At 50.4% G+C, this 27,887-nt stretch overlaps 1 protein-coding gene across 2 annotated transcripts in view; it reads right to left on the reverse strand.

Annotated features, from left to right (window-relative positions):
* Positions 1-1,150: 1,150 nt before the first annotated feature.
* Positions 1,151-27,887, reverse strand: part of tup (LIM1_Isl and LIM2_Isl domain-containing protein tup) — a 155,503-nt gene continuing 128,766 nt past the window's right edge. Inside the window, exons 5-6 of one of the 2 annotated variants that reach the window (XM_050188787.3) lie at positions 17,472-17,672; positions 1,151-3,637 (exon numbers count right to left, since the gene is read on the reverse strand). In XM_050188787.3, coding sequence (XP_050044744.1) covers positions 3,461-3,637; positions 17,472-17,672 — 378 coding nt within the window. In that variant the 3' untranslated portion in view covers positions 1,151-3,460. The remainder of the gene's footprint in view (positions 3,638-17,471; positions 17,673-27,887) is intronic. The other variant, XM_050188788.3, reaches the window with a different exon arrangement.

The following is a 27,887-nucleotide window of genomic DNA, read 5'->3' on the forward strand; positions in this document are numbered from 1 at the left end:
CGAGGCCCAGGCAGAAAATTCCAGAAAAGAGAATTTTTGCATTTATTTCCCGAATTAATAATCAAGCCTTGTCTGACAAATAAAATTACGTTCTGAGAGCATACTTAACCAGTCTGAACTGATTTAATGCCGATCCCTTTAAGGGTTAAACACCCGCTATATTTAAGCACCCGCTATGCATATATACAGATGCCTGTGGGCAAGGGTTAGTGCTTTACAGGTTGATAAAGGAATGCAGTGTTCAACTACTGGCCGTGCCGGCTGAATATCAGCTACGAGTCATATTTAGCTCTAATAAAGACGAGGACCGTGGAAGAGAACAGAAAACGACGACACGGGCTGTATTGCGTTCGTTCGTGTTCGCTCGTCGTTTCGTGTTCTCTTCCCCTGTCCTCCTCTCTATTAGCGGTCAATATGATATGCAGTAAAGGCCAACTAGGCCAAACAAGTTCTTCTGAATATCAGCTAACCGGGCAGCGGCTATCTGAAGTCTCATCTAAATTCTCATATTCTGATGAAGCTGGCAATGAAGACATCTTCGAGAAGACAGCATCAATGGCAGAAACGATGCTGGGTACTTCACTGTCCAACCTAGATGGCGGCTTAGCAGAATTATTGGAAACATGAAGGGAAGTGTCGCTTGTGCACAAGAAAGCGTAGTCACGCTTTTTTTTAGCTCAGTGTAAGCTACGTTGTTCCCGTAAGCTACATAGGTTCCTGTAAGTGTTAACGTACTGCGATATCATGTGCTTTTCTTAGCTTTTTCTCGTCGATGCGAGGTGGCGTCAAGTAGCAGAGACGTCTTCCAAATGCGTTCCACTGCTACTTCTGCTGCCTTCTTAGCAGTCAAAGTAGGCTGGCTTCAATGCTGGCCATAATTGGAACACATCCAAAGACGTTTATCGACTAAACTTCTTCCATAATTCAGTACTTACCGTACAATGAGCCTGCGTCGTTTTGTTGCAGTCGTTCACAAAGTCCTTGGTGCGTGTTGCTTTCAACGGGAACTTTACTGCAGAGGGCAGTAATACACACAGAAAGGACCACTTACGCCGTAAGATGGTGCAACCAGAAAGATTTGAAGGAATGGTTTTTCCTGGAAGAAGCCGATCCCATTGAGCCACATATATATTTCTTTTTCTGACAAAAATTTCATGGTCAGAGCATTTTATTTTTCACGTATTATTTTCGACACCTCGTGTCTCGATGCATCACTATATACAGAACTGCAAGCAACGCAGCACAAAACAAAACAATTGACGAGTCGTCAACACACCCCACAGAACACACAAGGTAACGGAGGAAACTCATGGCTGTTTTTTGCTGCTCAAAGCTCGCATAAATCTTCAATCACAAGCGCCGCCGAAGCAAAAAGTAATACTTATACAAACTCGCCCTAAAAAGAAACTCTTTCTTAAAAGGAAAATCCTTCTTGCTTTTGTGACCTCTACAATGCGTTAAAACTGCAAACCGGTGACCATGTGCCGAGTATGTAGCACGCAGCTCGACCCTTTGTATGCGGGACTAGATTTTTGTGCCTCGTTGTTAATAAAATGGCGTAAAAAATTGAGTTAAAAGGCGCTAAAGGACAGTTCACCAAAGAAAAACGGACATGCAATTTCAGCTCGTGTTTCGGTAAAACATGAAACATTGGCATAGCGCGAATCAACTTCACAAATGTACACGCGTTCCTTGTCCTTGCAAAGTACATACACAGGTTTAGCTCTACACAAGAAAAGTTTTCACAGAACAGTACTGCCAATTTGACTTTACGACCGCACATGACGTAGCCCTGACGCACATGTGCACACATCATGGAGAAAACAAACGAAACAACATAGCGTTTTGTCAAGAGCGGTGAAAACGCTTTAGCGGAGTCCCATAAAAGTAATATCGACTCGAGCTCAACCAAGCACCAAACCTGGCATTAAGGCGGGCCAAACAAACAATGACATTACAATAAAATCGTGACGAAAACATGTGGCTAAGACGCTGAACAAAAAAGTAAGACAAACTTAAGTTTGTTATATTCTTTGCTTTTTCACTTCTTTAACAAAGTCCGTAGAATCGAGACACCCACGCACATTTCTGGGTGACATGAGGACCACAAGCCTATTTAAAGTTTTGCATGTTTAAAGTCCAGTGTATACCTTCGTCACACGCTCCGACCGGCAAGTCCCAGTGACCCATTTAATGGCCACCTCAGAAACGAGCGATCGTCACTGCTGGATAATAAATAGTGATGTGCAGCCACAAAACGAGAGGGAGCGTATGGTTTTCTTACGGGGTCACGTCGCGATGAGGGAAGCGGTCGATCGCTCTCGGAACACGTCGATATCGCTGACCGCTCGCGATCGCGGAGCTAAGACGCACACAGTCTCGCATAACGGGGTTGGGGGCACGCTTTTTTCGCATCTGCTGTAGTTGACATCACTGACCCGCACTTGATCAGTGCCGAGTTAACGAAGAAGTGTGGGTGGAGGCTACAGTGGTCCATGATGGAACGTCGATTTCGAGGGAGAAAAAAAAACAACAACAAATGCAGCTGTGTGAGTACTCGTAACTTGGCTGAGACACCCTGGACCGAACACTGCCGGCACTGCTGTTGCTTCGCAGCCAGGAACATGGTTGAAGGATACTTTGACGTTCTCCTTGTGTCGAGGGCAATGTTTCCTCACAAATTTGGGCATCCTCTCCTGGGAGCTTTCTCCTTCTTTTCTTTTTTTCAATTACGGCAAAATGGGTGTCGTTATATATATGCTTCAAACGCTGTCGCTTGCTGCTGCACTTAAGCGAGGTAGCTGAATGAGGTTCGTAGGTTCCTCGTCGTCGTGGAACCCCTTTGCGTAATCTGAAAATGCAGCGTTTGTTGCATGCGAATTTGCCTTCTTTTTGTTTATTGTCACTCATTCGAACGGATCCTATTCATGACGCCGAAATAATTATTATTTTGATAGAAAGGCCCAGCGAGAACGTGTTGCAGAGAAAGAAATATCCAATCCCTGCTGTGCCCTTAATCGACGCACACGTAACCCCGGTTTGCCACGTGCCGTCTGCCTCTTCCCCACGTGCGGCCTCCACGTGAAACGACCAACGAAGCCCTCCCCTGGAACAGCGGGTAGCCTTGATTTGCTCATTTGTTTAGCTGGCTTCTCATGTTCTATTGGTGGCTCGGCAAGCATTCTCGAAGATCGCCGGCCGCTTTGCCAGGAGCCTTGCCACACGCCAGTGGAACGCTTAAGCGTCCGTATGCGCCTCCACGTCGAGGCGATGTTTTCTATAGCGCAGGGTCACCGCGCTCTGTGCCTTCTTCTCGGCTTCACTATGTACATGACACTGGCGTGGTGAGTGCGCTTCTCGCGAGTGGCGGACGTCTGTGTAGCGGCACACGTCTTTAAGGCCGCGGCGATCGGTCATGCTTTCGCGTCCTTGGACGACCCCTCGGGGAGGGCCCCGGAGGTCATTCGCTCGTGGGGCTGGACAGTTCGGAGGGCGTGCCGGGTAGGTGGCTCGAATGATGCGACGACAGGTTGCTGGGCGGCGCGACCAGACCGTCGTCCGGGCACAGGTAGTGGCCGCCGGCGCCCAACGGAAGCACGCCCATACAGCCAGGGTCACCCGTGTCGTAGCCGTGCATCTGCGAACGAGAGAGACCGCGAGAACAGGTCACACATGTAAACCCTGAGCGCAGGTGCAGCGGAATACAAAGCCCTGCACAAAGAACGTGTACAGTATTGTGCTGCACGAGGTTATGCCATCCGTGCTGAACGTTAAAGTTGGATGATAGAAAAGTCATCAGGAATGACAGGAACGCTTGCGCAGACGCGTAGCAAACGCAAACTATATTCACAGTGGGGAATACATATACGAAGCTCACACTCAGAGAGGCACGGGGGGAGTATACCGTACAAACACGAAGTATCGATATTCGTTTTCGACATGCAATTCATTGTGAAAAGAGAGAAGATTGGTTTTCGCATAACAGCCCTCTTACAACTCTAAACCGTACTAGAGAAGCCAGACGCTTGACAGACACGAGAACAAGGAATTCTGAGGCATCAGTTCAAGCGTCAGTGCGGTCGAAGTTAAACTATTACTGTTATTCTATATAATTATTTTACTAGCCAATTAAGTTCTCTATTTGAGCACTGATTATGTTCAGCTCCCTGTCGTCAAGTTTGGTCTGTTTCTGAAAAATTCAGAGAACGAAACCAGTTATGCTCATGGAGCCTCCTTTCACTAAATCCTTGCTCTCAACATAAATTCAGAATAAGCCTAGCGCACGATTGCGTCGTTGGACATTTGCACTCTCGTGACCGCCATGTGCTTATACGTATAGTTGTTTTACCAGTGCTCATGTGTTTCCCTGCTGCACAAAACCCAGATTCACTTGCTGATTTCAGCTTGTTCCTATACCCTTCCGGTCGTCTTGAAACACACAGCTGTATTTCCTCCTTGCGTTGATGGCGACCACAAAACCATGCTCTGGTCGTCATATTTATCGTCTCGAAGATGTCGCTCTCATATGCCAGGCTTGCGGACATTGCCCGTTTGCACAGATGGAGTCGCGCTGTTATACACGCGTTTCGTTTTTCCACTTCACATGTTCAAAGCCCCTCCTTTCTCATCGTTCCTACCATTCAAAGACCGCGGTGGGACCTGACACGCGCACGAAGAGTTTTCGCCCGTGGCTCGGATTACTCGAGTGTGCTGCTGCCAACAGCGACGTCCCAGGGAATTGCGAAACGAATTAGCCAACGCCGCGCACCAAGCACACTCGTCGCCGTCTCCACTGGCGCGCGTATCAATGCGCAAGCGCGCGGACGGACGTCCCGTACTTAACGGGCCGCGATCTCGGGAGTGCACCAAGTGTGTGTGCTTGGCGCAAACAACGGCGCGGGAGGCGGTGGCCGCTATACGCACAAATCCCATTCGGGGGACTCGTGTTTGCCCCGTTGCGCGACGCAGAAACCGCGTCGTCTTTGGGGTGGCAAAAATTTAAAAAAAATTGTAAAGTAGGAGGGTTGAGTAAGCAAGCCTACTAACTACGCCGGTGCCTAGATCGAGAACAGTACGCCAGTGACGGTTCAGAAAACTAGCGTAGAAAAAGGAGAGAAAGGAACGGCGCGCTGTGGTGGTTCCGGCGGTCGTGGGAAGCTTTTGGTACGGAAAGCCAAGCAGGGATGGGGGGGGGGGGGGGGGGGGGGGGCGCGATGGCGGCCGCCGCTATGTCAATGTAATTACCGGACGAGGCTCTCTGCAAGCATACGCGATCGCGTTCTGGGGAGAAGACGACCTACAGGCAGCGTGGCCGCCGCGCCTCTGCAATCCCCTTCTCTGCGGTGGCGGCGGAGCGCGCACTCGTAGGCCTGGCAGCGCAAACAGCCGCGCTAGCCGCGTGCGCTGTCTGCCGGGGCCTACGGTTGAATAATTAATGGAGGCCGCCGCCGCTGATGGGCGGGAGGGCTCGAAAGAACGATGAAAAAGAAGCAGCGAAAAGGAGGCCGCGGCGGATTCTCCTGACGTATCCCTCGTTTCATGGCTTCCTCGCACAGCGCTCACTCCTTTGCAGAACCCATGCGCATTTGTCTGTGTTTTAGTTTTCTGGGTCCTTGTCGTTTCTCCTCTTACGCATCTTGAAGGTGAATTGAAAAGTGAAAAAAAAAGGAGAATTTCTCAGCATGGCCGCCTGCACGGTGAAGTCGGAGTCTGGAGCGCCTGGTTCTTTTTCATCTTTTATTTATGTATTTATGTATTGGATACCCAAGTTTTCCGTGGTGTGCTGTTACTTGGTAAAACCACAATTCCAGCGCGCGCAATACGGTCAGCTATCTGCGATCTCATAGGGCAACTAATCCTGCTAACAAGTTTACCTGATCCGACAGTAACGACCGGGACATTCTAAATGACTAAATTGGATGCTGGCCACAGTGTGCTTCGGGCAAAAGTTGTCAGGTTGCGCTACTGCTATACTGTACGACGCCCTCACTTGAGATTCAAGCGCTCAATCTTGAAAACTGTGAATCTCCGTCCCCCCATGAATGATATACAGCCGCAAGTTTATCCGGCTAACGTCCCTGTTGCGCAAGCACATTCTTTGCTCATTCACAACTTCACGCGACAGACATGCACATGACAAGATTCTAAGTTGTGTGACCATATCATGAGGGGGCGTTTGCAAAATATATAATTTGCACGACGTACTATTCTAGTTTGACCCCATATGTAAGCACGCTCTCCAGGGGTCCGCGCTATGGATCAGCGGCTGGCACAACACTCGTTTGATCGACCTGAAGCACTGCGTGACCATAGTGAATGCTTGTGACGATGTATACGCACCCGCGTTAACGGAAGAATAGTGCCTCACCCTACCCTTTTCGCGGTTCTAGAAGCAGATGCACCTAGGTCATACACCCACAATGAATTCAACCGCTATCAAAGAGATGCAACAGCACGCTTCAAGCTTCAAGCGTGCTTTGTAAGCGCAGTCTTTTCTTAAACTGTTTACAAGAACGCCGACTATCCCAGTCCGACATCGTTCAACTTGAGAAACCGTGAGAACAATGCAGTGCTGCTGCGGCCAGTGGCAATGCTCCCACCCACTCCGCGCGTGTCGGTGACGGCAAGCGGCGGCCCGAGGGGTTGGGTGAGGGGCGCGACCGGTCCGAGGGCTGCGCGCGCAGGCAGGCAGGCGTCGGGACGCGACAGCATCGGCGGCGACACAGGCCGGCCGGGGCAGCACACCGCTCGCTTACACGCAGGGCGCCATGGCGGCGCGGGAAGAAGGCGACGATGGTCCCGCGGAAGAACCAATTTTCCTACGGCCTCCTCGTCACGTAACCCCCTCTCCCTGTCGCACAGTGTCCTTTCCGGCCAGGCGCCGATGGACGCCGCAGACGTCGCGACGACGAGGCGACGGTCCTCGTCGTAGTCGTCGTGGTCGCAGGATGCCATCTCTGCACCGCCGCCACCGGCAAAGCCGAGCTTTCCTCTCCTTTACCTCTCGTCGCAGTAGAGATAGGAGAAGCGACGCGAGCCGGCTCGAAAGGACGGACGGTGCGCCGTATCTTTTTCTCGTCTTTGGCGATTCTTTGCGTCCCATTCTGGCACGACCCTCCTCCCTCCCCTCCGTAGCACCGTGTCTCATTTACGGAGGAGGGGACAAGCGTGGATGCAGGCAGCGGACGTCCCAGACGCCCGTCGCCGCCGTCCGAAGCCATAGTCTACCTCCTCTTCGTGGTCTGTCGCCTTCGTTGTGCACGCTCTCTCTCCCGTACGGTTTCTTCTGCGCTCTCTCGGTCTCCCTGCTTTTTCTTCAGTATTATCTTGCTGCTTCTCTTATTCAGCACCACTCGCGGCGGTCCCTTAACGATAGGGGAGGCCGGGGCAATTGAGCGTGAGAAAACGACGCCTTTTCTACGTGTATGAGCATAGATTAAACGGGAGTTGTTTCTTGGCGCTCTTTTGTTGTTTTGTATTGTGTTCGTGATAAGCACGCTAGCATTAGCTGGTTACCGTGTGTTTACATTCTCCGAATACAACTTAGTCAGGCTGTACTTCGTACGAATATTTTATTTTTTAATCTACTTTTGATTTTTCGTATACATCTGTGGGCGCATAAAGAAAGATAGAGCCGGTCTATAAGTGGAACGCGATCCGTAATATGAATCTATCCCCCTCTTGTTTATTTGCCGCTATGAGAGGAATCAAGATCTAGAACAGTGTATGCTATGAGAAATATTGGCTGGTCATTGTCGATAACGCCAGGACATATTGTATAGCAAAAGACCATCTCTTGATTTTCTCTCTTCAACCGTCAAATTGGTGCAGTCAGGGTAATAATGATTCGCTAATAATGATTCGCTATCGCGATCAATGACCGTCGCCTGCTCTACCGAGCCACACAAGCGTGGGAAGGCTTTGTGAATATACGGCCAAAGGCCTGCATTCACACTGCTTTCATAGAGAAAGAAATTCAACAAGAGCGGACACTCGACGAAAACTTGCAACAGGAAATACGTCACGCTAGTATCCACATCAGCTATTAGCTGACGCGAGCATCGGAAAGAAAGAATGTGAACTGAAATTAACAACTTTCATTTTTTTAATTATTTCCCACTAAAACTAAAGTTTTGCGTGTAAATGAACTTATACTTTGCGACTTATTTTCCGTGAGTCACCTAGCAACAAGCCGATGACACGCCAGATGCATGCGCCATGCGCCAGGCACGCCACCGAGGCGAACGAGGCCAACTGCATGTGCATGTGAGCGTTCAGCTGTTTGGCGTCCCGGCCCGTTAGTCCTTTTTTGATGTACTTCTGGGCTCTCGGTGCACTTCTGCGTTCCTGCTAACCTTCGACAGGGCACTCCTGCGCTGTTGGACACCGGCTGGGTGAGAAATTTTGTTTGACAGCCTGCGCTGCATTTCAAGCAATTTAGGCTTAGGGCACACCACCGAGCGTTGTGACGCAGTTAGTGAAAGACAGCTCAGCCGTTGTGACGCAGTTAGGCGTGTACTGAATCTTACTGGGACACGACTGTGACGTTTTCTATGGGCCCCCACATAATTGTTACTTATTTTGGTACTTTTGGGGCATGCTGGCCGCTTAGGGCGTTGTGACGCAGTTAGCAAAAGACAGCTCGGCCGTTGTGGCGTGGTTAGCTTGGCGTGTACTGAACTTTACTGGGATATGTTTGTGACGCGTTATATAGACCCCAGTATTATTGTTACTTATCTCGGTACTTTTTAAGGCACTTTTGGGACATGCTGGCCGCACAGGCCGTTGTGATGCAGTTAGCGAAAGACATGTCAGCGTGAAAGACAGATCGACCACTGTGGCGCAGTTAGCTTAATGTTGGTTATTGTTGCGTTGACTGAATCTTACGGGACCAAGTTTTTGACGCTTTTTATGCCTCCCCCCCCCCCCCCCCCCCAACATATACCTGCTTTCAGTACTCACGCTTGTTGAAAACGCGACGAGCCATTGCTAAGAGTGATAACACGGGAGTGTGTTGCTTGCGAAGGCAGAACGCACGAAAGATAACGCTGAAGAGCTCAAAAACCTGGAATTCGAAAATTACGTCTTCTGAACGCCTGAAAACAGGCTTTTTACGCACGCACGTGTCTTGAGTGCGAGTAGAAGGCAATACTGCGAGCGTCTAGAATGGTCTGGCTGGGAGCATGTGTTGTGGGCGGCTTGTGGCCACCTCTTTGTACGTGTCGTACAATCGCGTCGGCTGTAGGCCACGTTGTGTTGAAAACGTGCAGTCGCCCGCGTACTTGTGCTCTTATAGAGCAGGAAATAAGGCTCGGTAACGGGGGAACCCTTGGGAAATCAGATGTTTTCGTCATATTTTATGAATGGTATTGTTTGGGATGCAGTGGGTATTTTCTGCTTCATGTTTGTAAAAGCGAATTGCTTTTGTTCGTAATGTCGCCAATTCACCACTTCCGCACGTTTTGCCTCTAGACTCAGTTTTCCTATAAGGTCTGTATACCAACATGACACTTGTAATTTACTTTCTTTTTTCAGCTGATGCCGCCCGGTGGAGCTTCGTGCGGAACTACTACTGTTTACCTGCTGCCACAACATTGGGTGAACGCTCAAGAAAGCCCTGAACGAGCATCTATATAGAACAAAAGAAATATTTCCTCATTTCGCAAGGCGTCTTGCGTCGACCTTATAGAATTTCACGTTGCACAGAGGACAGATTCCATGGAGCCTTGCAAAGGTTGCTCGCAAACATATTTTTAAAAAAAATTTGTTACGCACCAAGACATCGAACGCTTGAGCAGTAGAAGCAAACAAAAACCATGCTGCGCCGATCAGCGCAACCGGCGTAATGCGTACCAGCTAGCGTTCAAAACGCGCACGCCCAAAACCGAAATCGAAAGTATGGTTCAGGTTATTACATCAGCCACTTGGTGCACTACAGTCAATCCGGCCCTTTTATTCGGTCCATAAGATCTATGGGAGTGACCGCTCTTGTTGAATGTCTTTCTCTATATGCTGCTGCATTGACGCCGCAACTTATCGCCGCTCGGAACGCTGCGACCAGTTGAAAGAAATGAAGTCAAGGCTGTCGGAAGTGTTTTCTGCGCTAACATCTCACTGCGTGCTAGGAGGTGGAACTTGTAAGGCTGAGAAGAAATAGATATTTCCGTTGACAGCGTACTAAATGTTTCGTTGTTTCGTGAGTATTACACATGTACTTACGTACATAGAAATACGGTAACTTTCCTCCCAAAGGTCCACAGTGAGAAAGAAAGAAAGAAAGAAAGAAAGAAAGAAAGAAAGAAAGAGAGAAAGAAAGAAAGAAAGAAAGAAAGGAAGAAAGAAAGCGTAAATATAACTGAAATGCAGAATTCGGTGTCCTCTTTCACGCGTGGCTGCGTGATTTGCAATGGCACTGGCGGGGATGGACGCACCAAACGTCACCGTCCACTCAGACTGAAGCCGCTGCTTATCGATAAGGTAAAACGAGGACGCCACAGTGCGGCGCGGACCAACTGCAAACAAGGCCGCGGGTCACGTGCCGTGATCAGGACACGCTTTTTGCAGCAATGCACCCTCAACGTGCAACTGCGTACGATTCAGCGACGGAGTCCTTATAAGGAAATCGCCACTCTCAACGGCGCCTTTCGCTCGAAACCGCTGCCGCGCGTTTAATATTGCTTGTTTTTCTTTATGATTTTTTCCGCTATTCAACCACCGCTCGCTTTGTTTTCCAAAACTCATCAGCGCTGGCTCGGTCGCCTCCTGGCACTGTCAGCGCGCGTATCTCGCGTCCCGCGTTGTTTGCGCGTGGATTTCGGTCGTGCAAGGCTGCCGTAGCAGAACGACAGCTCCTCTCTAGGTATCCCGGGGGACAAGGTAGCGAGGGGGGGATGCATAGTGTGAGAGAGACGCCTCTTATAGCAAGCTGAATCGTCGACTCGTCAGTGTACCAATTTCTTTTTCTTTTTCTTCCGTAACCTATTTATTGCTGTTTTCTTCCGGTTCTACATGGTTTCCCCTCTGTTCCCAGCAGGCACCCCCTCCAGCCGCTTTCTTTTTGCGCCTCTTTCATTACGTGCTGTTGTCGCTGTTCTCGGTTTTGTTGTTTCGTTTCCCGCCGCTTCCTTCCGACGGCGTGGCCGCGGCGGCGGACCGTGGTTCGGCAAACATCGCCGAAAGAGGCGACGACCAGCGTGCCGCGCTTCCATCGCTCGCTCGGCCGTAGGCTGCCGCGGGCAAATAGCGCCGCCACCACCGCACACCATCGATCCACGTGGCAGCGCGCCGTGCCGGCAACGAGGCAATGGCGTGAGCGCACGCGGGCCGCCATATCTTTCCCACTTTTTTGTGTTTTTGTTTGTTTCCCATTAGTGTCATTGCTTTCGCATCTCACCGAGTTCTGCAATGCATTTCAATATTTGTTCCGGCTGTTCTCTAGCTACATCCTCAGTTTTGTCTCTTACGCGGTGGATTTATTATTTTCTTCATCTAGACGATGGGCTATTGTTTTTTTTTTTATCCAGTCCCACGCACGGGCTGCTCCAATATAATAGAACCGCAGCTTGCTTTTAAGGTTGCGCAATAGAGACTCTTCGCGCTAAGATCCCTCGTTAATAGAAAAAGCAACACTTTCTCAGGAATCGAAATTGTTTCCGTGAAAGCCAGCAAAGAGAATGCGCTTCTACTAATGACAAGAACCAGGAGTTTTATGCTTGAGAAATGTATTACGTTAACAAACTTTGTACTTCATAACCTTATAAGTGTACTAGCTACTGTTGAGTAAACGTATATACCTTCAATCCCCACACCTCCGGGTACGCTTAATGCAGCTGTGCATGCAGCCGCAACTACCACGCCCTCGAGCTCACGTCATTCAAAGTGCAATTGTGCGCACACACTGTAGTCATTAGATTTCGGAGGCTCCAACTCTTTTTCTTTCATTCTTTCAGTTCTTTCAAGACATAACGCGGCCACCTCCCCACATCGCTTTGATCAAGCCCGAAGAGATAAACCCGACCGAGATAGGTCACGATTTCGCCGTACACGTTCGCCTCACGTAAACACACCCAAGGGTGCTGCACAATTAGGAACATATGCACCGCTTATGACTGCCCATCCAAAGGGCTGCTTGACGTAGAGTTGACTTCGACATCGCGGCTTCTCTTTCTATTAGCGCGTTTATACGCGAACAGACTTGTCGCGCCGGCACCTCCCCGTGCACTTACGAGAAGACACAGAGTAGCTGTCTCGGCTGGTCCCCGAGCGAGGCGCCTTCGACTTGACGAGGCACAGGCATGCGAGCCAGAAACATAAGCTATAGCTGTGTTTGCGTTTGAAGACCACCAATAGAGAGAAAGCCAGTGCCTGCCTCATCACAAAAGCACCCCCCCTTTTCCCCTTTTGTTTATTCGTCTCGCTGTTCCGTTAGTGTACATAAAACAGTAGTGGTAGCTGGTCGTATCTCAATCCTGGCGGTTCTTATGAAGCCGATACGGTCGCAAGAAAGAAAGAAAGAAAGAAAGAAAGAAAGAAAGAAAGAAAAAAAGAAAGAAAGAAAGAAAGAAAGAAAGAAAGAAAGAAAGAAAGAAAGAAAGAAAGGTGGCTTACTTTCACAACGATTGTTTTGGAACTTCACCCCAACGTGAGTCGTGACTGCCACCTGCTTGCCGCTCATTGCTTTTCTTCTCACCGTGAAAGCGGTGACCGCGCGTTCGGATGCTATACATTTCTGTAACGCGCAAATAAACTGTCACAGAGATTCATATAATTTGCGTCAAAATTTCAGAGTAGGTAACGGTTTAATGGGAGATCAGGAGGAGAGGTTAAAAGCACTTGCATTTGAAAACTTGATATTATATTTGTCTAATTATACTTCGCTAAAAGGTTTTGCTGTAAGAAACATATTCTATATCTCTTTACATCGCAAATCTTAAATATTAAACCACCCGTATAAAGGCGAAGAAACAAAAAAGTACAATGAACAATTCGCCAAGCCGGTTTAACGTTGCGTTCACCTAAACATGTATCAACTCGAACATTGCTGCATTACTTCAAAAGCACAGGGCTACACGCAATTGCATGATTCTCTGCATACTAAGCCAGTCTCCCATTTCTGAGGATATCAGGATAAGCAAGACCGACCCATCTACAAGCGTCTTCATCGATTTCTCTCGATGACACTGTGTTTCTTTCGGTATTCCTACTTTTCGTGTTACACTAAATGGCATGCTGTATATATATGTGGAGAAGGAGGAAAGAGAAAAGCAGAAGGCAGGGAGGTTAACCAGAATAACGTCCGGTTGGCTACCCTACACCGGGCGAATGGGAAAGGGGAAAACAAAGATTACAGAGAGAGAGAGGAGGGAAGGAAAGAAGAAAATTGCGGCAAGTTCGCTGACGCGTGTGGTTTTACAGAAATTGCATTAATAGTCAGCGATGGTCGCACAAACCCGTCGTCCTTAAGAAACACAAAAGCGCCTTCACCGCTTTATATATGTGATAATACAACCAAGCCAACGACGTGACCTAATTACTGGCCGATGATCAGCGAAGTGCTCAAGCGCAAGTCTTGCACGGAAACGGAGGCGGCTGGAGAGCGGTCCTCGGTTACGTACACGAAGAGAAAAGTAATCATGTCCTCGGCTAACGTTTTGAACGACACCCGCACAGTGAAGTGGGTACGACTGATGCATGTGCTGCTCCATTAAATCGTCATTTCCAAGATCACAAAAAGCAGTGTGTGTTGGCCCCCCTATGTCCTTGCTATTCTTGCGGGCTAACGCCTGCCTTTTCATACACCCTCTGTACATCGTGCGAGGCGTACATTTATACGCACGGCCACGTCCCAGCTAGCTCTTGTTTTCTCTAGAAGATCCTGAACGAACGAGAAGGGAACATCGACAGGGAACACGCACCGCCGAGCTCTCCTTCTCCGCTCGGGACCCCTTTCGGCACCGTAGCCCCGCAGGGGAGCTGTGAGTGCAGGGACTGGTTCCGGTCAAGCCGCGCCGGAAGCGCTTCCGGTTCCGGTTTTGGGTTTCCCGCTCGTCACAGCCCCTCCCTAACCATAGGGAGTGCCTGAGTGGCCGCTCGAGCGGGACATTCGTTCCCCGTCGTCCTTACGCCCAGCCTACGCCGGTCCCTACGCAGGCACGATCGACGTGTCCTGCCCTGAGCAGCCAGTGTCTTTTCAAACTCGGCAGACGCATTTCCCAACCCGTCCCGAACAAAGTCTCTTTCCGCGCCCTGAATAGTCGCGTGGACGTCCGCATCTCGTGGTGAATAGTGCCCTTTCTTGCCGCTCATGCTGCGACGAATCTTTGTTAGTCAGCTACATGTTCTCTTTGCATGACGCGTTCCGCCTATACTTCTCACTTTCCCGCGCTCTGTCGCGTCTTGTGCAACTCTATGATTCAGCACTTTTGTGAGTTCAAAGGCAGGCCGTTCCGCCCCTTATACCGCTGAGTATAAAACAGTACGATTTGGTACACATGTGCGACAGTAAAGGATGACGTACTGAGTATTTAGTGTATTTGGTGTATCGAATTAAGCATTATATAGAACAGTGCAGTAATATATAGTGGATATTGTGTGTAATTTTCACAGTGTGAGCGTGTACAATGCACGCAGGGTAGAAATTATATATGTCATTTTCAATCACGTACAGTTGTTGCACCATGACTGACGTACATGTAAAACTGGGATCAATATTTCTCGTTGCCAAACAACGAAGCAGGCGTTGTGCCATCCAAGTGCCGCACTTGCTGCGAGCCACACTCTCGTTAGAGACGCGTAAACGCCGCTGAAGTATAAGTGCCTCCATCCCGCTTCCATTTAGCTGAAAGCGAATGGTGGAAAGTCAGCACGCGCGGAAGCACGCAATCTACACGGCCAGTCGTTCGACACGGAAGTCGGTGTTTCTCAGCTCTGGATCGATGTCATCGCTCGGCGAATGCGGACACGTTTAGAGTTCGTCACTCATGAACACCGCGTACAGGCCGAGTTCAGTATACAGGGTCGTTTCAATCTGTGCGGTTGTAACTGTGCGGCTGTAACTGCCTGCAGTAGTCCACAGTATACACGACAGCTGCAGCAATAGCTGAGGGCACGCACGACCGTACAACCCTTTCGACTATGCAGCCCTTACGAGTCCGCGTGCGCTAATGGAGCGAGTCACGCGCACCGACACCGCCGATGGGCTGCCGAAAAGCAACTCAGCCTGGCAGCCCAGTTCGCGCTCCATCGCTGCTTCTCTTTCAGCCTTTGGCGGACGCCAACGGACCGTGATCCCCCTTCCGCGCGTGCCTTTGTATCGTCATCGACGCTGAAGAGGGAGGGAGGGAAGACGAGGTTCCGGCCGTTTCCTGATGACGTGGTTGATTTGAGAAGAGCCTGTAGATCAGTCTTTCTCGCCCTGTTGGATGTATACAGCTGCAGCGTTTGCTTTACGCGGATCGTCCAGAAGGGCGGGCGCGGTCTCCGCGCGTCCGCATAGGTTTTCGCAGGCGTACACTACCGCCTATGTCTCACACTGCTGCCTTTTCCTGGTTGAAATGCAAACGCTTACACTTTATTGTGCGTTATGCAAGGACTTGGCTCTACTGCTACGAACATTGCAATGAAAGTATATACTACTGTGAAGTTCTTCATAGTCTGTGCGTCAGTTTCCTTTAATGCGATAGCAGTTATGCAGATGCTCGAGGCAGGCTCGAGGCGAATTCGCGCCGTCGGCGGCGCCGTGCTCTCCTGCTATCAACGGCGCATGCGCGAGCCGCGCGTGGAGACTTCAGGACGCATCCAGAAACGCTCAGTGCGTTTGGCTGTAAAAGCGACGAAGCCAAGTCGACGCACCGTCCCGCTCTGCCTGATCCAGGGCAGCATTATTTCTGGCTGGCGCTGCTCGCACGAGCATTGCGTGCGCTTACGTTAGCGTTCCTGCCGAGCACCTGCGTGCATACTGCACCGTTGGTGGTGACACGCCGGTCTGAGCGGAACAAGCAGCAAGCGTCAAGTAATGCTCTCGTCGGGCGCTGGCAGACGTCAACGGTTTTAAAAAAAATTATGGGGTTTTACATGCCAAAACCACTTTCTGATTATGAGGCATGCCGTAGTGGAGGACTCCGGAAATTTCGACCGCTTGGGGTTCTTTAACGTGCACCTAAATCTAAGTACACGGGTGTTCTCGCATTTCGCCCCCATCGAAATGCGGCCGCCATGGGCGGGATTCGATCCCGCCACCTCGTGCTAGTCGACGGTTTTCCTTCGGTCTCCTCTATAGTGCACAATCGAGGTGCGACGCCCGCATGCAACGACGAGGGCGATGCTCCTCACCACGCCAGCGTTCTGAGACGCCTTTTCAGCTCAATGCTAAACCTGTAGCTATCGCTTTCGATGCTTGACTTGCGAGCAAAGCAGCATTCTTTTTTTTTTCTTTTTTTTTTCCTAGCGTATTCAAGAAGTAAGCGACGCCATCTTCAAACATCATTTCCTCATACTGATTAAAGTAAATAAGAAATTGCCTGCAGTTGTACTATGTTGGACTCGAATGCGCAGAAATGTGACTTACATGGCTCATTTGCGTGAATAAAGTGATTCGCAGTGTCTGGGAATCGTATATATTTCTACGAGTATAGCTTCGTGTATAGCTCGGGTCATCTTGCTTGGAATAGAGAGAGAGAAAAAAAGTGTAGGGCTATTTGCTTTAAGGCTCCGTGAAAGCAAACAGAAAAGCTACATGAACGAAAAAAAGTTTATAATCATGATGAACACTCTTTGAATACCTCGACATAACTTTGACTGTATTAAGCTGTATATATAGAGGGAACAAAGAGCACAATCCGTTTCACTGGTTACGTACGTACGCTCGCTTGCATTTTTTACAGTAATCTGGTGGGATCACACCAAAAAATAAATATACAAAAAATAACACGCTTCTGAATTGGAGCAAAGTTTATGGCTTGACGGCGACAGCTAGAGTGCCTTATAAACCCGTAGCAAGAATCGCAATGTGTCGCTTAATATTGGTTGCAGGTTTTTAACAGTGCGCGAACAGTCTCCTTTAAGTTAACATTTCGATCTTTGTTCTTTGTATTTGCGCCGCCGGCCTCCACATATTTCCTTCGTCTCCGTGCTGTTGACGATTGTCACGTTCACCGAAACGCCCACCACAATCGCTTTACCTGAGCCACTGCTCGCCTTCTGCATTCCTACTTCGCCAATGTATCCTCGTGACGCGGCTACAGGTGTAGAAGGTACCGGGTTCGATCTCTCGCGAGGCACCCATAGCAACAAGCGGCTCGCTTCCACTGACGCTTCCGGAACGACTACAGCCGTGCGTCGAACGATCTTGCACGATAACTATTAAGTGAATTTGGCTCGACGCACGACAAGTACTAACCGGCGAACGTAAGTTTGGAGAGTGCACGAAATGAAAGAAACGCTGACGGAGGAGTCGGTGCCGAGTAGATACGTGCCTGGTTGACGAGATGCTGGAAGTGCGGCGTCGTGGGATCCACCTCGTTGGGGTGCATGGCGTACTCGGCCAGGGCCTTCCAGGGCGGCTGGTAGGCGTGAACCTCGAGTGGCTGCGGGCTGTCGCTGCCCTCGTGCCGCACGGGGCTGCTGGCAACCATGGGCACGCCGCGGAGGCTGCCTAGGCTGAGCGGACGCCCGTCCTGCGATATTACGGGAGAACGTGCGAATCAATTGGGTGCGCAGGTGGTTGACCGCCACCGAACATGAGATTTTCGAACCCTTCAACAAATGATCCGTCGAAGCGAGAATAAAGCACCGCTGCTTGAAGTACTCGGATAAGGAATGGGCGCTTTCTGTACCGTAATTGTTTGACGGCATGTGAGGTCCCCGTGAAAGCTGCCAAGGCTACTTCGCGGATGGCCGTGAGTTTATCCAGGCTATGCGGCAGAGCTTCTGTGGTACTGCTGGCTGGCTCTCTGAGGCTTCGGAGAGTAAGGATCAACGTCTTCTTTGTTTATAATGTTGTGGTGGGATCTCGACAAGCGTCCGTCTGAAAGTTCTCGGGACCGTTTTGGTTGCTCACGAAGTGGCCTCCGGATTTGCGACGAAGGGCACCCTTTGCGAGGGCACCCTTGACTGCCGAACGTCATACGTACAGACACATTGAAACGTGAGCGTGTGAATCGACAAAAAGCCATCTTGTTTAGAAGCAGGAAAATACACCACGAACGCCTTTAGGTCTACTCATTACGTAATTTTGCGACTAATGAAAGAGAGAGGACAATGACAGTGGCTATCTCTTATGGTCAGAAATTCAAACAGAACTCGTTTACAATTTATGTTCACGTCAACAATAGACCTTTAAAAAACCGAATGCGTAGCGATTAACCTCTCTACGTATATTGATTTGAGCCTCATGTCTACATGTGCAAAACGTATGGCTCTGGTCGAAGTGCCACAGATCACTCGAGCTGCGCAGTTGGCGACACAAGCGATTCGAAGGCACTGGCATGTAATCGGGAAAGGGTACGAGAGACCGTGCCAAAGAAAGAAGGGGAAGTCTGCCCAAATACGTTCTTGCATGCCACTCCACACTACGATACTAGACATAAATTGGAAACTTTAAAGATAAAAATTTTCATCACTGATCGAATTATTCTGGTTCGTCAGCGTTTCCAGCGCACGTTCCAGCGTTCATCTTTTTCTCTCCTATCCCCTCTTTCTGTGTAGGGTAACCAACTGGGTGGAGTCTTGGATAGTTTCCATTTGCTTTCTATAAATACCAGACAGAAATGTAGTTATTTATAAATAGGAGAAAGCTCGCAAGAAGGAAACCCATCATTATTTTACAAGAAATGGTCTGCCGTTCTACACAGCGTAAAGATACAGCTTGCTAGCCACTGTGCATGTTTAAGCGTACGTACAGGACAGGTTGTTTCCTGTCTTACGTAGTTTTTGGACCTTTTGCTACGACGCCAAGCACTCGACGAAATATTCTGTTAAAAGAGAGCCTTCCGCCGACTTTTCGAAATTTCGCCACGGGTCGTCAGGGCGAGTGATAGTGCAAGTGCAGAGCCGGCTGGTAGCCGCACGTTCTCGCCCTTCCTCGCTCGCCCCGTGCATCTGTATAGCCAGCCAGACAAGAGGACAGCCGCAGCAGCCGCCCCATCCGCGACGTGACGCCATCGATCTTGCCTGTAACGGCGCATGCACATCGCACGCGCCTCTCGGGCTCTGGAGGAGTGAGTGCGCGGCGTCGCCTATATCCTGCGCCTGTTTCCACCGCAGCCGCCGCGCGATAAGCCCGCGTGGGGAGCGCCAGCCGCGGGCCTGTGTCCGCGTTGTACTTACACCCATCTCGCTCGAGGAGCACGAACATACATCCAGGCACTCGCAAGCGCAGGATCTGCGGCCCCGTGCGAGCTATAGCTCCGGTGGCGAGGTTCCTGTCCTCCCGACAAGCACCGTACGCTGCCGGAAACACCGTCTGCGCTGGAGTGCGTGGGCTCATGTTTTACGCACGAGACTGGCTGCTTCCCTTCTTTTTTCTGTCGCTTTTGTTTTCCTTATCTTTCCTTTCCTGTGACCTGTATTCTTATCTCAACGGGGAACGCATGCCGGCGGGAGAGCTGACAAGGCGGGCAGTGTGCACTTGTGCGCGGATGCACTACACGCGCAACGGCCTGCCTGGCGTTGTAACCCGGAGCTCCGCGTCCTCTCGTTCTCCTGTCGGCGGCACTCGAACTCGGCACTTAATGCGGGCGCCGCGGCTTCATCGACGACGATGCAACTTGAGTGGCACAGCCGCTTATGCAGTCGCCCTCGCTGTATATGCGCGAGTGTAATTCGTACAGGTGCTGAGGTACCTAATAATAATAACAATAATAATGATAATAATAAACATCGCTGTACAGCAAGTCTCGAGAAGGGTTCGGATTCCACGATTACAGCGTGGTGTTCTCGTGCGAAGTGCTCAGTTATCAACATCTGAGGCAGAGTTCACGATTAATCTCGTTCGCAAGTGTTCTTTGCCATTGGCCAACCGCCTTCTGGTTAATACTATGTCCAGCATCAGGATAAACTTATAGACTGTGAGCCAGAAATACGTCAAACAAATCTTTCTTTTTTCTTTATTTAGAGTTCTTCGAAATTCAGTAAACGCACCCACGAATCACGTTTACTGATGCACCAAAGTCATTCCTATTGCCAACTGCCTCGCCAAGATTAGGAAACACAATTGGAATACTTCCGCCGCGCTCTAGAACATTGTATGCTAACTCAGGGCGCACGTATTGCATAGTTTCAGACTGTGTCAGCTCTTTTCCTTTTTTTTGACCCCATTTGTCGATCATAGCACTTCGCACCGTGCACCTTTCTGGACAAGGCTTCAGGCAAGTCCGCAAAATGCGTGGGACACTTCGCGCGACTACACGATCGCACGTCGCGGCGCGTAAAGCACAAACACACAGAAGAAGTCAGTGACGCGCGTTCTCACGCAATCTCCCACTTCGCGGTTTGAAACCGGCCGTTCCTTGTGCTTTGCGAACCGACCGCACCGCGGGTGCTGAAAAGCAGACGCAGACAGAGTGGGCTAATGAACTTCCCCGCTGCGCGCGCGAACCGTTTACGACACGGAGGCTGTCGCGACACGTCGGGTCGTACTTCGCGCGCCCCAACGGAAGCGTTCAAAATTGTACGACGTGTACGGTGCGCCCAGCGGTCGTGAATTAAAGGGACCTGGAGGAACCTCCTCTCCCGGGCCGATGATGTTGCGTCTCTCCGCTTCTCCCCAGTCGAAAGGCCCGTGCACCGATTGTATACATCGAGACACGGCGCGTGTCTCTGTCGATGGGGATCCGTCGAGTTCCCCGCCGCGTGCTATACTACGAACCGATCGAGAAGTCCTCGCTCGAGCGCTGCACGCCCTACGCTCGAGGGCGGGACGCACGCGCTTCGAGCGTATATGTCGGCGTACGCGAGGCGTCGTGCGTGGATGCGCGTACGCCTCGCCGCCCTACGTGGTTCTCGCTCGCTCGCTCGCCCCGAGAGAAAAGGGAGGGAGCGGCGTTGTTGCTCACTCGCGGCCTTCCCACCGCCGACCATGCGCGGGCAGAACGCGACCATGCGCGGGCAGAACGCGGCCAGCGCGTGCGGCACGTGCCGATAGCCTAATGACGCTCCATTGTTTCCCCGATTCCTTTTTCTTCCTTCCGCCATCGAGCGAAACAGGCCCCGGAATTGGGTTTTGTGATCGCCTGCTCTCTCTCTCTCTGTTTCTCTCTTCTGCGGGGGAAAGATGTAGAGATCGTTCCACACATAATGTGAATTCAAAATGGTAAGCGAAGTGCTCATATTCACGTTCGAGGTGCTGCTACTGAGGTCTATAGAAATTCGGCCGTAAACTTTGACCCTACAGATGGTGAATGGCGATTACTTCCGTGCGGAGCTGATACGATAGGATGAAGATATGATTAGTTCATTAGGCGCAAAAGTAGAAAAGGAAAATAAACAAGCAAGCAAACATGCAAAACAAAAATAAAATAAATCGCAGTTTTCAAGCGTAGAGCGCAGCCTGCATGTCCCTGAAGAGTACCGCCATCCCACGTCAAACTCCAAGTAAGTGCGCAGCCCTGTGCCCATTTTCCTCATCAGTATCCTCGTCGTATCCACGAGCATGTGCATTATTTATTCTGAATTTTGTGAGAAATTTTCTCGCATATGTTACAATGCGCGCCGTGTTATCATCGCCACAGCAGACAAAAGCACACCTCAATGTGTACAACATCAGTAACAGTGTATACATTCCTAAAACATAGACAGCGTTCCCGATTTCTGGATTCTCTTTGCCATACAAATATGCCTTTAAGCAGTTTATAGATTGGCTATATAGGCATCTCGTCGAGGCTATACTTTGCTTCTAAATAGGTGTGCACATAGCGCTAGACGCATCCTAGACAACAGTAGACTGAAAGTGGCGTAGCATACTTTCACAAACTATCTACGCAGTCAATCGAGTGTAAATGTATATGGATTATGCAGACAAATGCTCATAGACATTATATGGACTAAGGAAATCAGCTTTTGTAAGGGCAAAATTTCATACCGCGGGCCGCGAGAAACTATATGTTCAAGCATCCATGCGGTCACATGCCTACCTGACCATACACTGGCATATAGGAGCAACTGACTACCGTGGTGTATATAGCACCGCGGTAACTTTAATAAGAATTTTTTAAAGAAGTAGCTGACTGAACTGTTTTTGTACGCTAAAAGGAGCTTGGCGTATACCTAAAGTACAGGGCAGCACGCATGCGCAGGAACTAAACTGTCTTGTACGCTAGGCAGGTAGCATCCTTTGACTTTGGGCCCGATGTTTCTAAAGCTCCCCGAGTTGTACGTAGTACATGCAGAAAACAACAGATAAAACGGAGCACCGCGGAAAGATAGAGCACGATCTCGCAGTCGTCTGCACGCACGCATATCGACGCGGTGACACGCGCATAGACGGACATTCGCTGCACGCTGTGACCGCTGCTGGAAGCGGAGCGGCCTCGGCGTTCTGCTACATGGACTCACGCGAGAGAACAAAAAAAAAAAAATGAAAACTATATTGTGGGTAAACACTGGTCCTGTGGGAACGGCTGCCGCCCACAAGTTCGGCGAAATGCTGGCAGCCTTTCGTGCGTGACTGTGTCGAATTCTGGGGCGTGTCGCTGCTGCACACGGCCGCCGTGGCCGTGGGACCCCGGTGCGTAATGCGGGCCGTGTGAAACTCGAATCTCGGCACCAAGCCACCACCGCATTGTGGCTCTGTTATTTCGAATAAACGAGCTAATTCGTGATCGATTAGCAGCGCCTTCAGATACGCGTGTGTGATTTATTTTTTGTTCCTTTGCGTGTTCCATCACTTTCTTTTTCTCGTTAGCGTAACTTAAGTTCATCAAGTTCTTTATCTTTATTCTATCCGCTTATTGATAATAAAACGATATCATTGTGACCGTCAGGCTGGGTTTTCGTAAGGACGCGAAAGCATTGCAGAAGTTGACTGCGGAAATTGCTTCAGCGGCTGCCACGTTGAAGCCGTTGTCGAGAGGCAGTATCGTGCCTAATGGAGGCCCTGTGCCAGTCGCTAAGCTCAGCCTCGCATCGTATCTTTGACAGTTCCCCGTATATATTACACTATAGAAGGAGTGCAGAATTTCTGAAGTACCACTCGGGCTCTATTTTCCATTTTTCGGTATTTGTGTTCCGCTACATAGTAGGAGCACCTCCACAGTGAAAGACGAAACATTGGACAATCAATCGTTGCATAACATGGGCCTGCACTATGCAGTTTCTGCAATCGTTATCGGGCTGTTTCTTCTTTTTTTATTTCTTTCTTTGTTTCTTGGAAGGGCGAGGGAGGGGGAGGAGTAAGCAGAGGAAGGAACATACTCTTCGCATGTGTTTAATTTATGAGGGAGCAGCTGCCCGCTGCGCGCTAATCGCGCACACCGAGGGACCTCAAGAAAGTTATTCATCTATCCATCCATCCATCCATCCATCCTTCCATCCATCCATCTGGAACAAGATTCGTTGACAGGCAAACGAAAGCTGCGCTTTGATTGGATGTTGCCGGTACGTAATGTGCCACTTATGATACGCAACGCGAGCGTGTGAGCGCTGGAGGTGAATTTTTCGTTTTAATGCGGAGAACTACAATAATAACGCTGCTGTCGCTGTCATGCGCTTCTTCCCTGTCTTACCGGAGAAACAGCATATACACCACGATGCATGGGGCCACACTTTTTCTGTGAAGTAGCGTGGTCGAGTGAGACATACGAACGCATTTATTGACCACCGGCAGCAATAAACAGGAAACAGTGCCCCTCCTAGCGCAACACCCAAGTCCTCATGAGCACAACTGAATATATATGGCGTCCTTTATTTGATATTAATCGCGCTGCCAAGAGCGAACGTACCAAACAACATATGGCCCAACAAACATTACAAAACAAGTTATCCACACAACTTAATATGTTACAGAAAAATCATTTTCAGTTAATGTGACTGTTAAAGAATTACGCAATCATCTCAAACCCCTAATATATTTTTTTTCACCAGATCGTGCATGTGACACCATATAGTTCTTTGCTAATATTCTCCTCGCTTCTCTGAATGTAAACTGCTTACTTTGTGAACTGCCGTCATTTATTCATTATGTAACTTAGCGTTGTTAATATGTTATGTATCGTTGCTCTTCGTAATCCATGTCACCGTGTAGCTTCGTGGCTGCTATTTACAGGGACCTGTGGCTTCGTCCAGCTGACTATGTCGGCAGCTTCATCCGCTGGTCTCCAGCATCATGTATGTGCTTATCATGCAAAGCAAATTATTGTCATTACTAAATAACAATGCATCTCGCGCGCAAGTTTAGATCAACGCGTGTACTCGGAGCACAGGCCGAACCGTCTCATCGATGCGAACGCAGCGGAACATTAAGAGACGGCAAAGACAGCCCACGGGTCACATCGGCCCATCAGACGCTGTTAAGTGAAAAAAGAAAATGAAAACAAAAAAGAAACAGGCGGGCGGAACGGCAGGAAGGGAGCGCGCCCCACGCCCCCCGTCGCAAGCCGGCCGGGTGGCGCAACCACGCGCATTGGGGGCGACCTTCACCTGTCCTGTGATGCGCGCGCCCGCGCTAGCGCTGTTGGCGTCGGGGAGCCGCCTCATCGATCGCTGCGCTACGCCGGCCACCATCTGCGTCCATCGACCGACTCCGCCTCGACCCTGCACAGCGCACTCTCGCTATAGCCTCGGCTTGCGGAGAGGGCGGGCGTGGAAGCCACAGAGAGAGATGCACGCGTTGCCCGAGGCCCGTAGTCTCGAGACCCGTAGCCTGAGAGCAATTTGCACCCACCAGAAGGTTGCACTCTGCATACACAACTGCGTGGAAAGAAGCAAGCTATGCGGCCTTGGTCTGATAGCGGAACAACGGGCGTTACTGGCTGGAGACGATGCATCAACAGAGATAGACCACGGCATAGCGAAAGAAAAGACATTAATGAGATGTATAGTTGCCATGGGATACCCTTCATAGTAACGATGAACCAAGCGCGACGTGTGGTTCTGAAGAGCTTAAGAACACGAACGAGTTTGGGGTAATGTCAATGACTGAAGTTACCCCGATTAAAAACCATGAGAATAATTACACATCAAGCTGTCCGGTAAGCAGTGGTGTTCGCGCTGCGTTGTTGAAGCATCATTGCTAAGTGTCAATGAAAGCAGATATTAAAGCCCAGCTTTTTCTTTCGTTCTTTTTTTTTGTCAGCATCCGAAGAAATTGCTTCAATATAATGTACATGTTCATGAAAAACTGGTCCTGTAATGCTTTAGGAGAACAATATTCAATCGCCGCATAACAATAACAATCGCCGTATCTAAGCATCGCAAGGGCTATGGGGGACGCTATATAACAGCAGCATTTCAACGCGAGAGCACAGAAAGAATTGTATGCTGCACGGAAACGTGCAACGTCGCCTCGTCTTGCTTTCAGAATCCGCACGGGCGCGTCTACACCCTCGCAAGCATGCAGCCTCCCGAACGGACTTTTCTTCTATTAGCCCGGCCATTTACTGCCCATTTCCTGTTCTCTATCAGCCAAGCAGCCAAGCCAGTTCAGGCGGCACGAGTCGGCCTCATGCAAACTTTGAAGTGTTTGTTATTTGTTGGTTTGAGGCTTGTGACAGTATGTCCACGAAAGGCTTTAGTTTCTGTGTCGCCTGTTTGTTCATTTCTTCTACTTCTCTTCTTTTTTTTTTTCGCAACCGTCTTTTTTTTTTTTTTTTTTGTCAGCGCAGGAAATTTGCAGCAGTTGTGGCAACATTGCCTCGTTGTTGAGCGGCAGGATACGATGCATGCAGAGGGTCACAAAGCAGCGCTGAAGGTAACAGTTCAACAATAAGCCTCGCAGCGAGCAAGAAAAGAAGACTGCATCGCGCGGCACTGCTTCTTTTGTCGCGATGCCGCCTCGTCGGCTCACGAGGATGCGACGTTCCGCGTATCGCCCTGGCGCCTAAGCGGAGGCCTAAACGATCGCAAATTGGCCCCGGTCGTAGCACCAGGGACCCGTTGGGACTCGACCGCGGCGGCGAGCGGCAGACGGCGCCCATGAAAACGAGGAGGCCCTCCGCATGCCCGACACCCGCTCGAGCCGCACGCCGGAGGAAGAGAAAGCGCGGCTTAGAGGGCTGGCGACTTCCTCGCGCCTGGTTTCTGCCAGGTGGCGTCGTTAGCCGGGGGGCCGCTGCATGCCCCCCCGCCGAGGGTAGGAAGAGTAGGGGTGCGCCTTATCACACGCATCTCAACAAGCACGGAGACGCCCCAAACCGAGCTTATCAGCTGGGGGCATCGCTGCTACCCCCCCTCCCTTCCCCCTTTTCTCCGCAGAGCCCGAGGCGTCGTCGCCGTCCCGAAGGGAGGAGGTGGAGGCGCTGTTCTTATCGCCGCTTTCCATCACCCACCGCTACACAGAGAGAAGCAGCGCTCGAGCCGCGCCATCATGCATCGCCGCGGTTGCTCGGGGCGCGCGCGCACGCGCGCAAGCGCTCAATCCGGCTCATTTCTCCGGATTAAGGGAGCGCGCCGCACCACCTATCGGGAGGAGTCGGGGGAGATGCGACGGGCGAGGTGTTCTTGATACGCCGCCGATTTGGCACCGAAACGCACCGGGGAATTGGGGAGAGACGAGTGCAGCCGCCGCGTGGCTCCAACAGATGCGCTGCTGCGGGAAGCAGCGGCGGCCGATGGGGATGAGCTAGTGCAGCGCTCCTGCTTGGGCGCAACGACCTGGACACGAGGCGCTCATTGGAAACGCTGCGGGTATCGCTCGCGAGGAGATGTGTCCGGGGATCTCGCTCCGCCGTAATCGTGTTTGTGGCCATCCCGGACTCTAGGGAAAGCACGTGCGCATTACCGCGGCGACGCATGGTACATACGCCACGCGTGGGGACCACCTTGCAATGCACGCGCGAACGTGGAGTTTCACCGAACTTCCCTCCTCTTTGTATATGCTGCACATCGAAATATCTTTCCATGTTGCGTGCTTGTCTTCTGTCCCTTTTCAATGTTCTGCGTCAAAACATGACAGCGATAGTACTGCCCATTGGGGCCTTTGGGGCCTCCTTCCGGGAAATCTGCCTTGTGCACGTGTGGGGCGACTTGCAAGCTCGACTGTCATTCAGAACATCCCATTTCTGTATTTATGACGCATGAGCGGACGTTGATAACATCGACATCAAGTAGCCCGTCACGAATATCATAATTTCCGACAGTGTAGGTCGAATAATACTGCTTTAAATTGAAACAACGCTCCAAAGCTGCCACTAAGCCGCTAAAATACGTCCTTATTTTACTTTAGCAGGCTTCCTGATCAGCTCCAATAATTATATCCCTGAATACAGCGGATTTTCTAATCGTAGTCGCATAGTCGCGGTGTTACACAAACGGGTTCGATGCCAATACTGCTGCGAAAGAACCTGAACTATCTGCACGTAATTCTTTGTTTCAAGCGTCTACGTAGCACAAGCTTCCGCAATTGTGTTCATGAAACCGGCCGGCGAAATAAAGCAGTGCACATGAACCCGTAGACCACGTCTAGCTCCGCAAGAGCGTTTTTCTACACAACACGAAAGCCTCGTGGACGAGCCCACGAAGGTTAGAAATAAGGCGACGAGTGGAAAAGAAAATTGTGTGGGATCCACTCAAAGGAAATCTTTAGGAGGCGTCCAGAGCTATGGTACCTGACCAGATCCCCACAGAAACAATGGCAACAACTGCGTGAGGACGGCGGAACGATAATGACGGTCGACGACGGCACGTTAGTTCGCATATGAACCCGGATCCTGGGTAGGTACTAACAGTTTTTTTTCTGG

This window comes from Dermacentor andersoni, chromosome 2, assembly GCF_023375885.2.
Source record: "Dermacentor andersoni chromosome 2, qqDerAnde1_hic_scaffold, whole genome shotgun sequence".
Taxonomy (NCBI): Eukaryota; Metazoa; Arthropoda; class Arachnida; order Ixodida; family Ixodidae; genus Dermacentor; species Dermacentor andersoni.